General features: G+C 43.3%; 1 protein-coding gene and 2 non-coding genes across 3 annotated transcripts; all 3 read right to left on the minus strand.

The window, feature by feature from the left end:
* Window positions 1–6,771: 6,771 nt before the first annotated feature.
* RPS3A (ribosomal protein S3A) lies at window positions 6,772–15,458 on the minus strand. Its single transcript, XM_056562818.1, has 6 exons — window positions 15,301–15,458; window positions 13,902–14,005; window positions 12,539–12,726; window positions 11,256–11,464; window positions 9,653–9,762; window positions 6,772–6,944 (listed from the first exon to the last, which is right to left on the minus strand). Exons 1-6 carry the CDS (start codon window positions 15,360–15,362, stop codon window positions 6,823–6,825), a joined length of 795 nt encoding a protein of 264 aa, XP_056418793.1. The 5' UTR covers window positions 15,363–15,458; the 3' UTR covers window positions 6,772–6,822.
* On the minus strand, window positions 12,055–12,122 carry LOC130345456 (small nucleolar RNA SNORD73). The gene has a single exon (XR_008884175.1). It is a non-coding gene; the product is annotated as a small nucleolar RNA SNORD73 (small nucleolar RNA).
* On the minus strand, window positions 12,802–12,867 carry LOC130345467 (small nucleolar RNA SNORD73). The gene has a single exon (XR_008884186.1). It is a non-coding gene; the product is annotated as a small nucleolar RNA SNORD73 (small nucleolar RNA).
* Window positions 15,459–17,130: the final 1,672 nt, after the last annotated feature.

The raw sequence follows: 17,130 nt of genomic DNA on the forward strand, positions 1-17,130 counted from the left end.
AAAAGTTGCAGCAGAACCACCATTTTTGTCAATGCTATACGATCGGACATTCCCAAGGGTAGTTTTAACCAGATATCAATTTTCTTTTTAATTTTTACCAACAGCGGGGCTAGATTTAACTTGATATAGTCCTTTGGATTGCTACTAATGCTAATCCCCAGGTATTCCATGGTCTCTGGATATTTTATTACTTTTAATTCACTAAACCTTTCTTCACCTATGCCTTCCACAATCATTAATGAAGATTTTCTCCAGTTGATTGAGAGTCCCGAGATACAACCAAATTCCTGAATGTGCTGAATAATGTCAACTAAATGGATCTTCGGGTTCCTGACAAACAGTAATAAATCATCCGCATATAATGCAATTTTTCCTTCATCTCCTCCGGGGCCAAAACCCTGGTATCGGGAATGATTTTTGAGAAAAACAGCCAGAGGTTCAATAAATAAAAGAAATAATAAAGGTGACCCTGTCATATTTTTATTCTTGCCCTGGGGTGGTCATATAACAGCTTAATATAATTTATAAAGCTCTGCCCCAACCCAAACTGTTCCAACGCTTTCCATAAGAAGGCCCACTCCACCCTGTTGAACGCTTTTTCAGCGTCTAGTGACAGGATGGAGCGGACCCCCCAACCCCCCCCCCCCCCCCCCGTCTCCCCAAGCTGGATGGCCGAAAAAACTCGCCTTATATTATCCATTCCATTTCTGTTCTTCATAAATCCAACCTGGGGATTAGTATAGATTATATGCATGCTTCGGAAACATCCCGGCACCCAGTTGCCTGGGACGTGTTGCTACGTGCGGCAATGACGTGACCGTACAGTAGCCAATCACATAGGACCTGGATCGAACTGCTGTAAACAGTGCGCATAGTGCCAGGAGATCATTGTGGCACTGACAGCCGCTGCAGTGGGAACGCTGTGTGCCACTATACCACCACTGTAAGGGCTCATGTGAAATAAACTATATAGGGCTATATTACTGCATTTCAATGTCAGTAATCATCGTCTGAGCGCAGAATCGGAAGCGCTCACCTGTCTGTATACTATAGCGGAGGCTTTGGAAGCGTCCCGGCACCCAGTTGCCAGGGACACGTCGCTACACGCAGCAATCATATAACCGCGCAGTGTGTAGACATATATAGGGCTACTGTATCACCACTGTATAGGCTGGTGTTTAGTGGTGATACAGTAGTCCTATATATGTCTACACACTGCGCGGTTATATGATTGCCGCGTGTAGCGACGTGTCCCTGGCAACTGGGTGCCGGGACGCTTCCAAAGCCTCCGCTATAGTATAAAGACAGGTGAGCGATTCCGGTTCTGCGCTCAGACGATGATTACTGACATTGAAATGCAATGATTTGGACTATTGTTTTTTTTCTTACTGCTCCACTGTATACTTGTTTTTCATGATGATCTTTTAATTTGTCCCATGATTGTAAAACTGCTGTATTTAACTTTTTTACTGTGGATGTATGTTATGATGTCACTAGCCACGCCCCCTTTTTTGTAATTTGGCACCCTTTTTTTCCTTTTTGTGGATGATTGTCAACTACCATGCATTCTGATCTGAGGGAGGGAGGGCTCCTCCCGAAATGAGTCACCTGTTTTTTTTTTATTTTCTTGTACTAATAAACGGTTCTGCTGAGAACCTTTGTACCATTACCTGGTCCATTTGCATCCTTACCTGGGAGTCCGCAGCGCCATTCTACAAGGGTTCTTTTCCTCCAGTTACTCCTTATCTTTGCACCAGGATAGCAGTGTTACCTCTCCTGCAACCCAGAAGGCTGAGCAGCGACTCCGGATCTATAGTACCCAATTTTCACTGGGGCGAAAGGCTTATAATACTTTTCTTTAAGGTGAGCGGCCATCTATATGGTTTCTGGGTCAGTCATTGGGCCGTCTGCTCCTGTTACTGAGGGTAATACAGGAGGCGCAGTATTGGTCGTTCCTTTTCTTTTTTCTGACAGATTGGATGTGGTTTGGGTTTTTAGTGAGGTCTATACCAAACCCTACATGGTGGTTGCTCCTGGTTCCTGGCATCCTTTGTTTACAAGGGGGGTGGGGGATTCATTGTTAGAAGGCTCGCACATTTTCTAGTCATTTCTTGGCAACCTTCTCATATTTTTATGAACATTAATTATGCAACTTATATCTTGGAATGTAATGGATCTTAGGTCACCTCAAAAGCGAAATATGGTCCTGCGTCACCTCAAGCGGTTTTCACTGGATGTCGCTTTGTTGCAGGAGACACATATGGAGGAGGTAGAATATTTCAGGATGAAAAAACGGTGTTAAGGAGGTTCTGTGGCAGTTGATCACAAAGCATACTCTGTACAGCATGACAACAAGGGGAGGTGGTGTAAGGTAGTGTTGAAAATGACAGACTATTCTGTTATTCTGTTTATAGTTCTAATGAGGATAACTCCCTTTTTTTTTTTACTTTCTACCCACACAAGTTTAGAACACGGTTGCCCTCTTGACAATTGTAGGAGGAGATCTTTATGTGGTGATGTGCCCAGATGACGATAGTAGATGTAATAGACCTTGTTCTGCGATACCTAGGAGAAGAGACCTGCGTTTGACCAATGGGCTTTCCAGGTTGGTCTCCTTGATGCATGGCAGCTCCTGCACCGATTCCAGTGAGTATTCCCACTCTCAGGATTCGTGGTCCAGGATCGACTACTTTTTTACTTGTCAGGCTGTATTTTGCATCACTGTATTTAAGACTTAGGCCAACATTTGTCATTGTCTTTACTGTTGTGTCTAGAAAAAGGCACAAGCAGGGTTTATTTGAGCCTTTTGGTTTACACATTTCTGCTGATTTTGAGTTGCAATCCACTGATTTTGACAATACACATGATATGGAAGGGTTTTATGAATTGCACCTTTTTGTGAAAAGGCGCAAAGCCACCAAAATGTCTCTAACACCAGCCCAGACTTAGCTTTTTGGTGTATGTGAAGAGTAAAATTTCAGAAAATGTGACCTGCACAAAATTTATGAAACACATTACCAGCACACACAAAAAAAAGTGTAGAAAAATGCTTCACTTACACCTACAATGATAAATGCCCCCCCTTAGTGATTTCTGACCACACCCTGGTAGTATTACAGTTGCATGATCTGGTGCCTAGAGGGACGGATTTCTTGTGGCGGTTCCCGGTGGGTTTAGCTATGGAGGAAAGCTTCAAGTCGTTGCTACAAGGATGGAGTTTACCTCCACTAATTCAGCACATGAACAGAATCCTCAGTTTTGGGAAACCGCAAAGGCAGTAATAAGTTGTAGCCACATAGGCCATTATACTACCACTAAACGTGAGATAGCTCAACACTTATGAGAAGGGTGAGGAGTTAAGACAAGCGCACTTCCTTTCACATCCCTCTGAGGTCTCTAAGGATGGGCAACAGCAGGCTAGAGCGGACTAGGAGTCATGGTTGGAGTGACAAGAAAGTGTACAAAACTCATTTTGATGCCCTATTATTCAGATGTGGAACGAATCGGGGAGACTGTTAGCTAAGTTCTCAAAAAGGTCCTTTTACTCAATAAATAACGCTAAAGGACAGCATCGGGGAGAGGCATTTACATCCTCAGAAAATTATTCAGTCCTACAGGATTACTTATCTCTCTACTCCTCTACCTATTCTAACCCTTTCCACACTGACTGGTTGATGCTGATCTTCCCATCTTGACGGGTGAGGAAAGGTAACGTTTAAATGCAGAGAGGAGGAAGGCACCAGGGCCTGATTTTTTTTGGGGGCAACTTATAAATTGACAATTCCAGCGATTTCCCCGACTTTATTAGCTCTCTAATTTTCTCTCCGGGGCCTCTATTCCTGACAAGATGAACATGGCCTATAGCCGGGTTCTTCCAATGCCAGGCAAAAACCAGCTTGACAGCTACCATCTTCTCATTAATAAATGTGGACCTGAAATTGGTCTCAAACATACTTCCCTGATATCTCCTGACCAGGTTGGGTTTCTAAAAGAAAGAACTGCAGTGGCCAATATCCACAAAGTACTGGTGGTTCTGACGATGTTCCTGGATTGACACCCTTCTCCTGCTGTTTCAATTGATGCTGAAAAGGCATTCCATAGCGTGAGAAAGGAGTGGATTTGGGAGGGCCTTAGTCAGATGGGATTTTCTGGGGCCTTCATAACCTCTTAAAGAGGTACTCTGGTGAAAATTATAATTTTTTTTTTAAATCAACTGGTGCCAGAAAGTTAAACAGATTTGTAAATTACTTCTTTAAAAAAATGTTAATCCTTTCAGTACGTATGAGCTTATGGAGTTAAGTTGTTTTACAGTAATTTAGAAATCTGTTTAACTTTCTGGAGCCAGTTGATGTAAAAAAAATTAAGTTTTTTTCATGGAATACCCCTTTAACACTGGCAAAAGTGGCTCACAAGGCTGCGGCCATAAAAGATGGAAAATTCTAAATGTCACAAATACACCATAGCTGCACATATATCTGAATAGGAGGCTCTGTGAGAAGGCTTTGTGGCAGATTCCATCATGTTTGATATCTGAAACGCCTTCATTTTCTTATGACAGAGCAGAAAACCAGAAAGGAAAATGCAAATGTGGACAAGTTAAATTGAAACAAAAATGCAGTGTGAACCCAGGCTTAGCCGTATATGGGTTTTTAGCCTCTGGATATAAACATTTTTTTTTTTCCCATTTTATTATTGGTAGTAGTAGTAGTATTATTCCCCTTCATAGACACAAAGCAGAGATTTAAAGAATGTTGAGCACTTACTCAGCAGTGAAGGATTATATTCTGTTCGTACATCGCTATACATTATTTACTGCACTGTTCCGATACAGTTTGATTCTGAATCATCTGTATTAAGAATTGTTGTAACTGTAATAATCTGTTCAGCAATGTAGTGTATGTTCAGGTAGTTTATGTGCAGCTACGGTGTATTTGTGACATTTAGACTTTGAAAGGAATTTTCCATCCTTCCAGGACTTAGCTGCGGAATACTACAGAGGAAATTATTTTCTTTTTGGAACAGTGCTCTCTGCTGACATCTGTCCATTTTAGGAACTGTCCAGAGCAGCATGGGACAGTTCTTAAAATGGACAGAGATGTCAGCAGAGAGCACTGTGCTCGTGATTCAGCAGAGAGCTCCGTGCTCCAAAGAAAAGAATTTCCTCTAGTATTCAGCAGCTAATAAGTACTGTAAGGATTAAGATTTTTTTAATAGAATTTACAAATCTGTTTAACTTTCAGTTTTCCACTGGAGTACCCCTTTGAGACTATTCTAAACCCCAGGCTAGAGTTCATCTTCCAGGATTTCCGTCCGCTCCCTTCTCTCCTCAAAAGGGCAGATACCAGGGGTGTCCTTTATCTCCCATATTGCTTAATATCGCAATAGAGCCACTATCTAGAGTACTTCAGTCAGACCCCGACATGGAAGGCATACACTTTCGTTCTAATACACTCAAGTTAGTGTTTTTTTTTCTGATGATCCATTACTCTAACCCAGAGTCTCTTTTGCATTACTTCTGGAAAAATGTACCTGATATCCTGATGCTTTACTAAAGTACGCTCTTAGACTTAAAGGGTAGTACATGTGACAAACCTGACAGTTGGCGGTCCCAGTCTCTATTTCCTATACTTCTGTGAAAACAGGGATTCTGATTGGTTGTATGCCTTCCTCTAGTCACTCTGAACTATCCCCTGCTCATCAATAAGATCATTGTGGAGTTATGTCAGTGGGGTTCCCTGCCTCTACCATTCCTGGCCCATTGCCCCTTATGGAACTTGATGAGTTTCTCAAAATTATTGTACCCCATACAAACCATCCCTCTCCTACTAAGACATCACCCGACTAGTCATAGTTTTCACTAGGTTTATCTGGGTGAATAAACATCCTAGGATAGCTCTGCGTAAACTCAGACAAGGGAGGCCTTAATTTCCCTGACCCGAGACATTATTTAGCATGCTTAGACATGGGGTGGACCGAGTGAAGGGGTCAAGCACTTTATTCATTAGTAGCAGGTATAGCTCACCCTTGGTCTTTTGACAATCCAATTGCATACTAGATACTCTGCTCTCACTAAAGATGTGAAAGGGAGTTTGTTAGAGACATTGGCTGCCTGCAAAGCATGCAGAGGTGCTATGAAACTCCCTTTTAATTGATACCACTTTGGTCTCATCCTGAATTCCCAATTGGAAGACAGAATAGGCTTCATCGTGAGCGGAGGGAGGCTGGCAGAACACTAGAAATCTTTTTCACCCCAATGATTGGAGGTACTATACTTTACCGGAAGTGGGGGGAGGTTTATGGGCTGGGTGCACACCATTTCCTACAATATTCCCAGTTAATGTCCTTCCTACAACCTAGACTGTCTGAAGTAGCCCAGGAATGTCTGTATACTCCATTCAATGACTTTCTTTAGAGATGAGAAAAGTTACAGTGATTCGATTTGTCACAAACTTCTTGGCTCAGCAGTTGCTGACTTTAGCCTACATAAATTAGCTCCGCTTTCAGGTGCTCCGGTGGGCTGGAAACAGTCCTAGGACAGTCTCCAGGACTGTTTCCAACTTTTCCAGCCCACCGGAGCACCTGAAAGCTGAACTAATTTATACAGGCTAAAGTCAGCAACAGCAGAGCCGTGAAGTTTGTGACGAATCAAATCACTAACTTCGCTCATCTTTTATCATAGGTTTCCCCCTCACGAGAATATATCTATTGCATGTCATTTCTAGTGAGAAAACTAAAGCACACAAAAAAAAAAAAAAAAACACACTACACGTGTTATATAGAACAGTTTGTTTATTTTTTGCAGGCTACTTAAGATCAAACATCTCAGACAGACTCCTGTACAGGAGGCTCATAGCCATCAGCCCGTTCAACTTTGGCGCCTGTTTCATCTCCAGAAGGCTTTCCAGAAGCACCTCCCTCTCCATGGAGCTCCATAAGTTTACCCACTGCAAAGAGAACAAACTTCCATTATTATTTTGTTACCATCTACTTAAAACTTACACTAAGACCGCATTAGATAAAAACAAGTAAATAGAAATAATCTGGGTCTACCATTGTAGTTTATGCATTTCCCTAAATGTGCCTTCTAGGCAATTTGGGCAAAGGAACTCAAGAGTGCTGTAGTGTGGCAGGAAAATTACAATGGCTTGGAAGTTAACTGATGTACCGTTCCGGTCTTCATCTCACTACTAAATAAGTCCCTAAATATGTACATACCGATATAGATGTGACCAGGAGCAAAAAAAATTACAGCAGCACACTGTTTGCAGATATGTATATATAGAACAATTTAAATGCAATATTGCTATAGAGAACCCTACACTATAGATATGCCTCTCAGGCTAGCACTAAACCTACAGTTTGTGCATGGAAGCCCCAGCTGCTCCCTGCTTAAAATCACTTCGTGGAACAGGCTGAGCATCCAGCCAAGAGGCATAATTTTAAGTGTAGAGTCAGTCCCAAACTAGGCCCCCTTACAATGGTGGGACGGTACATGCTATTTGGCCAAATGGTAAGCAACGAACCCATTTGCCCTTATAGCAGTTTTGCACAATAATGTTTTATGCATTTATTTTACTGTACTTTGGGCCTAGGTCTTTCACATGGCTAGAAGTTGAATGTATATGCTGAGTAATTGCTCTAATTGTGCTTTTCTGGTACCCTTGCAGCCTCTGTATGGTTCCATGTTTTGTATTGTATTAGCATTTCTAAGGTCATGCTCTGTGCTTGGAATTTCCAAAGCTGCTGCCGCTGTTCTTTTATCATGCAAATAAAACCTCTAAAGATTGTAAACTTGTGAGCATGGCCCCGACTCCTTGTTTGAATTGTTAATTTTGTTACAAAAATCTGTATTTTTATAACTCTAACTACAGTAAAAGTATCTCAACCACTGACACCTTTACAGCACTCATCACAGAATGGGCTCATAAGCCAAGCCCTATATGTACTGGATATCAGCTGCATATTACAGTTGATACCTGCCTGCAACTCTGGCCTCTTAACCCTCTGCATGTAGCAATCAATGGTGAACTGCCAAATACAAAAATATCAAATAGCTTAGGTTACCCTGATCAGTTTCTTGATGGGCCCTCCCTTTCCTGAAATGTAAGGGTTTCAAAGTTTGACAATTCAGGGAGTCAGATGGGTGTGAACTTAAAGGGAATGAATATCAGGTGAAGGGCGAGATTATACAGTCAGTGTATTAGACATACGCACCCCTCAATGTACATCATTCACACCACCTGATTTATTCTGCTCATCACTTGTTATTCACTCCCATAATTAAAATTAAGTTCACAACCATGTAATGAATTGTCAGATGGTAGGGCCTAGCAAGAAACTAAAAAGTTGTATTGTAGGTAAACTCTGCTATTTAAAGGAGTAGTCCAGTCCTGAAAAACATATCCCCTATCCTAAGAAAAGGGGATAAATTTCAGATCGTGAGGGGTCCAACCGCTTGGGCCCCCCCAAGATCTCCTGTACGGGGCCCTGGCAGCCTGTGGGAAGGGGGAATGTCGACCACCGCACGAAGCAGCGGCTGACCCCCCCCCCCCCCTCAATACAGCACTAAGGCAAAGCCGGAGATTGCTGAAGGCCACAAGTCCTTTATTAGTGACCCCATAGAAGCACTGAATACCAATACTACCTAAATATCAATTTTGATCATTCAATCCCAACACAAGTTTTCTGGTGCCTTAATCTAATACTCCCCGATGTTGTGGGGAAATACGTAGGAACAGACTAAGGTTTAAAACAAAACCAAATAAGAGTTTCCCTATGTAGGAAGGGGAAATGTTCTCTTAATTGACAAGGGTTCTACCCTTATACCTGTCCACACTGATGGTACCTAGTCTGTGGCATACCTCAGTGTGACTGGTTCCATCAGTTTAAACCAGTGTTTCCCAACCAGGGTGCCTCCAGCTGTTGCAAAACTGCAACTCCCAGCATGCCAGGACAGCCAAAGGCACCCTGGTAGGGAAACAATGGTTTAACACACTGGTTGGAATCCCCTGCACTACATTTACTCATCCGTACTGCTTGTATGGCCAGTTGAAAACCCTGCTGCTATAGCATTTCCTTCTCTTGGTATAAGAAATTTTAGTTGAAATATAACGGTTCAGACAACATGGTTCTAAGCTAGCAGATTTCTATATGGTTTTGACTTAAAGGGGTATGCCGCACTTAATATGATCAGCTGTTTGGTGCCCCACAGTTCATACTGAATGGGGCTGAAATTCTGCATTAATGGTGACACTGTGTTAAAGTGAATTGAGCTGAATTGAAATACTTAAGAGCTGGGCCACAGCAACCTGCACCACTACTATACAATGAACGCTGCAGATTTCGGCCCTGTTCACAGTTCGTGACAGGACACCACAGCTACAAGCCAAACAGCTAAACTGATATGGAAAGATCTGCAGGATAAACAACATTAGTAAAGTTGCTTTATTATAGTTTGACACCATACACAGGTTGTTTCGCCAGACAACCCCTATAGGAATAGTTTGTATAGTTCTGCTTACTATGAACTTTTTCCACAATATGGGATTTGGGGATAGGCAACAGACTTTGTAGCACTACTGACTGAGTTTAACTTAAGAATAATAGACAAGGATAGTTACACTTTCTAATCTTAAGGCTTTCAAAAACTTACGCTCAAACTTTGGCTTTTTCAGCATCTTTACTTTACGAACATATACATCATGGAGAGGATAGATCGATTGGCAGGCCTTTTCGATGTCTTTGCCTATGCTGTCTGGGATCCTAAAAAGAAAGTTAAGGCAAAGTCAGAATGAGTTTTCTGCATCGAAATGGAGTAAACTAGAAAATTAAACTTCCAAATCTATGCTAAACTAAAAAGCCATAGCAAAGTAATTCAGGAGGATGAACAATGGCCGTCTACAGAAGTGCAATAGGTAAATTCTCAAAAAAAAATTAAAATATATTTTTATAAAAAATAAGCATGGCATGTCCATAAAACAATTTAATAAAAATTGAGGGTTTGCACAGGTATATAGACATTTTGTGCAGAATTTGGTGGTGTAGCTTATCCAGCACCAGTTCTTTTATAAGTTATACTGTTAAAAAAAAAAAAAAAAGAAAAAAAACAGTTTCCACCATTTCCATCCTTCACAATCTACAGAACTCCAGTTTAGACCACAACGGCAGCAACTCCTTAACGCTGGCTGAAGAAAGGCTCTGTCTTCCAAGTACTAAGAATGCATTTTCACTACATATACCAGTGCTTCCAGCTGTTGCAAGACTACAACTCCCAGCATGCCCGGAGAGCCTTAGTTTTGCAACAGCTGGAGACACCCTGGTTGGGAAGCACTGACTTATACAGTACCAGCACACAGCTCAGGGTAAGATTCCCAAAGGAAAGAATCCAGATGGTGAGGGCTGATCTGCTGCATCGCTACAGTATGAAAAGATTTCCCAAGCCGCCAACCCTCTTATTCTTAAAATGTTTGGACCCAAACTGATTTAAGCAGGGGGAGAAAAAAAAAATTTTTTTTTAAAAAATGTAAAAGTTGGTGACAAAACGAATGCCACAGCATGCAGCGTTTTACAAAAACTGCCACTGACCCAAAAAGCACTACAAAGTCTTATTTTATAAAGGTATGGTATATTTCCTTATTGAATCCCAGCATCTAGCCCAGTGATTCCCAACCAGTGTGCTGGGAGTTGGAGTTTTGCAACAGCTGGAGGCACCCTGGTTGGGGGACACTGATCTAGCCAAGTTTTATTTAATTAGAAAAAACACCATGTGTAAGTAAATGCACCCAAAAGACCATAGCGTAACATTGTACAAGATGTAAAACAAAAACCATTGGTCATACATTCAGTATTTTTGACCATCATATGAGTTTTATCTGGTTATTGATACATGAAGCTGTTGATACCAGTTAGAAAAAAGAAAGGACAGGTTGAGTGACCAGTATAGCATTCATGGACCCAAACTGGGAAAACTTAGAACACTCAAAATTGTTATCACCAAATTAGTTCAGCTTTCAGGGGCTTCGATGGGCTGAAAAAGGTGGATACAGTCCTAGGAGAGTGTCTCCAGCCCACCGGAGCACCTGAAAGCTGAACTAATTGATGCAGGCTAAAGTCAGCAACCGCCGATCCGAGAAGTTTGTGACGAATCGAATTACAGTAAGTTCACTCATCTCTAATGACCTTGTCATCATTTTCCCCACATGGAACCATAAGAATCACAGGAAGTAGCTCAGAATTTAGATGAAGCAGAAACTTACAGTTTGTTAACCACTTCCTTCAGATCATTTGTTTGCACCTCTCGGGTCATGATTTCCATCATCTTCTTGCGAATCTGACGGACTTGTTGATGCTGCGCATAGGATGTCTTTCTGATCTGATTGTTGCGTTTTTTGGTGAATCCAACACAGAAAAGACGGAGAAGGTAGCCATCTGTAGTCTTCACGTCAACATGTGCTTCAATCATGGTCTAATGTAAGGCAACAAAAAAACATTAGTGTTTACTTATTGGCCATATCTGCTCATTTAGTTTCAGAGAAATTGAGCCTGACCACTCTACATATCCTGGGGTTGAAAAAAGTTAAAAGGGGAAATGCATCGGCTAAGGGTCTGATTGCTGGGACCCCCGCTTTCCCTGTACTTATCCTGCAGAGTTTCTTTAAGGGCACATTCCCACCTGGCATATACACAGCGTATTTCACACTGCGCAAAATCTGCAGAAGCAGCGGGAAATACACTGCGTATCCCTCACTCACCAGTCACACAGGGCTTTCCGGCAGCAGCCCTATGTGCGCAGCGAGTTTTGAAGTTGGGGCCTTGTGTCGGCGTGACTAACGTGCAGCTCCGCCTCCAAAACTCACTGCACACAGGTCTGCTGCCGGAAAGCCCTGTGTGAATGGTGAGGGATATGCACCGTATTTACCGCTGCGTCTGCGTCAGATTTTGCACAGCGTGAAATACGCGTTTACCTTCTGTTGGAAAATAAAGACTAGTGGGGAGACCTGGAGTAGCAAAGCTGGGTAATTTATGTCTCTGGATAACCTCTACCTCATACTAGGGAACATCGGAACGATCTCAAGGAGGTAATCACTGACCATCATTTGGGACCAAAACATTCGTCATTTGTTCCCATATATCTATAGGATATAACAAATTCAGCTCAGGAAATGTTGGGCCTCACATGAAAAACATCTCAGGCAGCATCCCTAAAGACAGGTGAAGGGGCAAAAAGGAAGCTGTGAAGAGCCCCCCTACCATGTGTGAATACAGAAAGCAACAAAAAGGCTGTTTACATAACTCCCATTAACTTCAATTAGAATTAAGCAAATTGCATAACTTGCCCCCTTTGGCTGTGTTCAGTTTCTTGACCACCTCCAGTGGCCACAAACTGGCTAGAGGGGGCCAGAAAGCAAATACCCCTTTAAATATCAAAACAAGATTGGCCAAATCATTGGATGTTATTAAACTGGTAACAAAAATATTCTTCCACAATGAACAAACTGCTTGTAGGCCTGAAGGCCTTGTACTGCAGTCAAGCAAATACCTGCCATTTCTTGACCATTGAGCACATCTTGTCACGTGTCAGATCCATGCCATGGAAGTTGGTGAGGCAGTTTTTGCCCTGTACATCTTCTGTAATGAGCTTGAACTTGCGGAAGGCCACTTCATCGTTCTGCAGGTCAGCCAGGCTCACCTCAAACACACGGCCCTTCAGTCCATCTGAGGCAATTTCTGTTTTGAGCAACAAGAGGAAACACTGAGCACTTTGTGACAGGAAAACTTAAATTTATTTAGAGAGAAATGGGAAACTTCAGAACGATCTCAGAGTAATCACAGACATCATTTGGGACTGAAACATTGTCATCATTCATTCCCATTTCATAAACACTAGTGAAAAACAATAAAGCTTGAAAGCCATACTCCTAGATAAGACCACTGCCAGATACAAGCACTATTGTAGTGAACCAACAGTCACAAAAAAGGAGACTTTACATGACTCGGATTGCTGGTGAAGAACAAACGATTCTGTGTGTGGTTCTTCACTTACATCATTGTTGGCCACACATCCCACGCTGACAGATGTGCAGCCCGATCCCAGTGATCAGCCGACAATCCAGCGATTGCCAAGTCATCTGCTGATGGCTGGATTTCTCATGGGGTAATTTGTGACAATTGATCTACTTGGCTGATAGATGCTTAATGTAAAAGACCTTGGAGATTCCTTTATGTAGCAAACTGCTTGCAGATCATGTGCCATACATACTTGGCCAAGCAACTTTTGACATGTTGTCGAGCATGTCAAAAGTTAATCGCACCGGGTGTCACTCCTGAGACCCAATGTGGTCATAAGTCAGGGAAGCGGTCGCCCTCGTGCTCCAACGGCCAGAAATTCTGACCTTTTCTCTGAATAGACACACAGAGCAGTCAGATCTGCCAGCCATGGAGCGGAGCACAATGGAGTCCACTTCCCCAGCTTATATCATGAATGTAGTGGTCTCCGACATGACACCTGGTATGATCAACATGTTAAAAATTGTTTGTAATGACCGTAATGATTTAAGCTTTCTGTGATCAGAAATTGAGACTAGAGCAATTGATTCCTTCTCTCTAAAGTGGGCAAGTAGGCATATCTAGTGGGAAAATCAGACATCCATCAACACCAAGCTGCATACTAAGCATTTATTACAGTGGGTACTAGGCACCATAACCACACAAACCTGGCACGAGGAAGGACACACTGGGGTGAATGGACCCGTACTCAGTACCATCAGTAAGGTACCCATGATCCTATAAGATCACACCTACTAATGGGAAGAGTCAATCCTCTGTTTTACTCAATATTGCAGCATGTACACTACACAGCCCTACAGTCAGCAACCCAATACAGGCCCAGAGATGTCACTTACTTGTTCCCTGTGTCCTGGTGACCAGAGTCTTCCCCAGATTGCGGATATTGAACATGGCTGGTGCCTTAACATCATACCAGTCCTTCTTGGAGAAAGGGTCCACACTGAAAACAGAGCACAGTCCTCAGATCACACAACACAGAGTACGGCCACAGGGTGCGCACACACAGATCACACAAGGCAGCGTACAGCCACAGGGTGCGCACACACACAGATAACGCAACGCAGCGTACAGCCACACCGCGCACACAGATCACGCAACGCAGCGTACAGCCACAGCGCACACACAACGCAGAGTACAGCCACAGCGCACGCGCACACACACACACACACAACGCAGAGTACAGCCACAGCGCATGTGCGCGCACACACACACATCACGCAACGCAGCATACAGCCACAGGACAGTGTATGGCAGTGACTCCAAATAGTAAGCCTCTGGCTGTTGCTTGACTACAACTGCCAGCATTCCTAGACCACCAAAAGCTGTCTAAGTGTGCTGGAAGCTCTAGTTTTTGCAACAGCTGGAGGCACAGTTGTTGGAAAACCCTAGTGTATGGACAAAGGACAGTATGGTCCCAGAACACAGCCCTCATTACTCATGACAGTTCATGTCTACACAGGAGATGCGGGCTCAACCATAGAGATTATAAAGGAGTGCACAGCAAGGGTGTATGGACAGAAAGTACAGCCCTAAGATCACACATGACTGTGGGCTCAACCATAGAGATTATAGAGGGGTGCACAGACACAAGGGTATATGGGCAGAAAGAACAGCCCTAAGATCACACATGACTGTGGGCTCAACCATAGAGATTATAGAGGGGTGCACAGACACCAAGGGTATATGGGCAGAAAGCACAGCCCTAATATCACACATGACACTGTGGGCTCAACCATAGAGATTATAGAGGGGTGCACAGACACAAGGGTGTATGGACAGAAAGTACAGCCCTAAGATCACACATGACTGTGGGCTCAACCACAGAGGTTATAGAGGGGTGCACAGACACTGCAAGTGTATATGGACAGAAAGCACAGCCCTAAGATCACACATGACTGTGGGCTCAACCATAGAGAGATTACAGAGGGGTGCATGGGTACAACACACATACCAGTATGGGCCGGGCCCCCACAGATCACACATGACCGTGTACGGACACACAACCGGCTCTACTCTATAGACATTGCTGGAGTTTTCACCGATTTCCTCCCTCACACACACCGGCCCGGGCCTCACGTGACCCCGTGCACTACATACACTGTACAGTGCTGCAGTCTCCAAGCCAAGCGCAATCCGCCTCGTACCAGCGCCATCCTTTCATTCCTAATCCTCCGCACACCACAGGACCGTCCACTGACGCGTCCCCCACACAGCTCTGTCCATATTTCTACTCACATCTTCTTCTTGGCACCCTTTTTGCCGCCTTTCGTCAGCCGCTTGTTCTTGCCGACTGCCATCTTGTCGAGCTGGGAGAGAAAGAGGAAGCGCAGGCCGCACACGCGAGATTTGAGAGCGAGAGAAGACCAGCGAGAGGAAGAGGACACGTGTCCGAGAAAAGGACGAGGACCTCTAGCGGCGCAGCGAGTAATTGCAGGGAAGTAATGAGACAGCTGAATGAATGTTGAGACTGACTATACAGCTGCAGTTCACTAGATTCCATAGAGATAAATAGCTAAAGTCAGTCTACAAGGAGTCTCAGCATAGCATGGGCCTAATACATGGTCAATAAATAAGAGGCTTTATATACTGAATGTGCAGTGCGGAGCGTCATTTTACACTTTAATAGGATTATATTGGCGTCAGTTTATTACCGCTGTTTTATATATGCAATCTAACCATTTTTGTGCCAGGGTGTTTTACATTGCTAATGACTAGTTAGGCTTGTGTCAGGCTGGAATTCCACTATGTTTTTTTTGTCAGGAAAAACGCCAAATCTGCCGCATGGCGTTTTTTTGGCCAAAAAACACTGCGACCAGATGTTAGCTGTAAATCAATGAGAAATCGCAAAATTCTTTTTCCACTTGGTGTCTTTTTAATCCGTTTGGCATTTATTTATTTTTTTGCTCTTTTATAGCGTTTTTCAGCTCCTTGGCGGTTTTGCAAAATCACAGCATGTTGAGCCTATGGCGTTTTTTTTCCCCTGAAATTGCGGCGTTTTTCTCCCATAGAAGTCTATGGGAGTGAAAAAACGCCAAGAAAAATGCCATGTGGGTTTTAACTTTGGCGTTTTTTCAGGCGTTTTTTATTCTCTTTTGGACTTTAGCGAAAAAAGTAATGGAGATACCTTTTTTAATAAAATTTCGTAGGGTACCATTAAAAGAAAAATAATTTAAAAAAAAGATACAGTAGTGATGGAAAATAATTTATCTTTTTTATAACAACATTTTTATTAATCTTTAAACAGGGATCAATTTATGCCTGCGGGCAGGGCAATAAGAATGTAGCGACAATAATAAAAATCTTGTGTGTGTGTGTGTGTTTTACACTTTTTTTTCTTAATTTTTTAGGTGGTACTACTACTTCCAGCATGGAACACACTGTTCCATGATGGGAGTAGTAGTACCTGTACTAATTGACAGATCACCCCGCATCCGTTGTGATCCTCCTGTATAATTTATAGATGCGGCCAGATGGCTCCAGCCAATCACAACTCTCTGTGGGAAATATGAATAGGTGTATATATATGTCAGTGCAGGGGACCATAGAAGGGCGGCCGCATCTATAGATTATACAGAAGGATCACAGCGGGTGTCATTAGTGACATGCATTGTGATCTTTCCTTAAAGGAAAACTGTCACATGCTTGCTCCCACACTAACCACAGGTACTGATGGATAATGCGGGAGACGCTGATTCCTATGATCCCTACCTTGGCCAGATCTGCCTGGCCGTTCGCCCGTAATCTTAGTTTTATTATACCTGTAAGTCTGGCTGTAACTGGCACAGGCGGAGTTTCTGTATCTTAACTGGCACTGACGTCAGCGCCACCCGTCCGCAGCGCCGACTGCTTATGAATATTCATCCCTCCTCCCTCCAGTTAGGAGCGGCGAAGAGAGGGAGAGCTGGAGGGAGGGGGGATGAATATTCATAAGCGGGCGGTGCTGCAGACGGGCGGCACTGACGTCAGTGCCAGTTAAGCTACAGAAACCCCGCCCGTGCCAGTTACAGCCAGATTTCCAGGTATAATAAAACTAAGATTAGGGGCAAATGCCCGGGCGGATCTGGC

This window comes from Hyla sarda, chromosome 1, assembly GCF_029499605.1.
Source record: "Hyla sarda isolate aHylSar1 chromosome 1, aHylSar1.hap1, whole genome shotgun sequence".
Classification (NCBI taxonomy): domain Eukaryota; kingdom Metazoa; phylum Chordata; class Amphibia; order Anura; family Hylidae; genus Hyla; species Hyla sarda.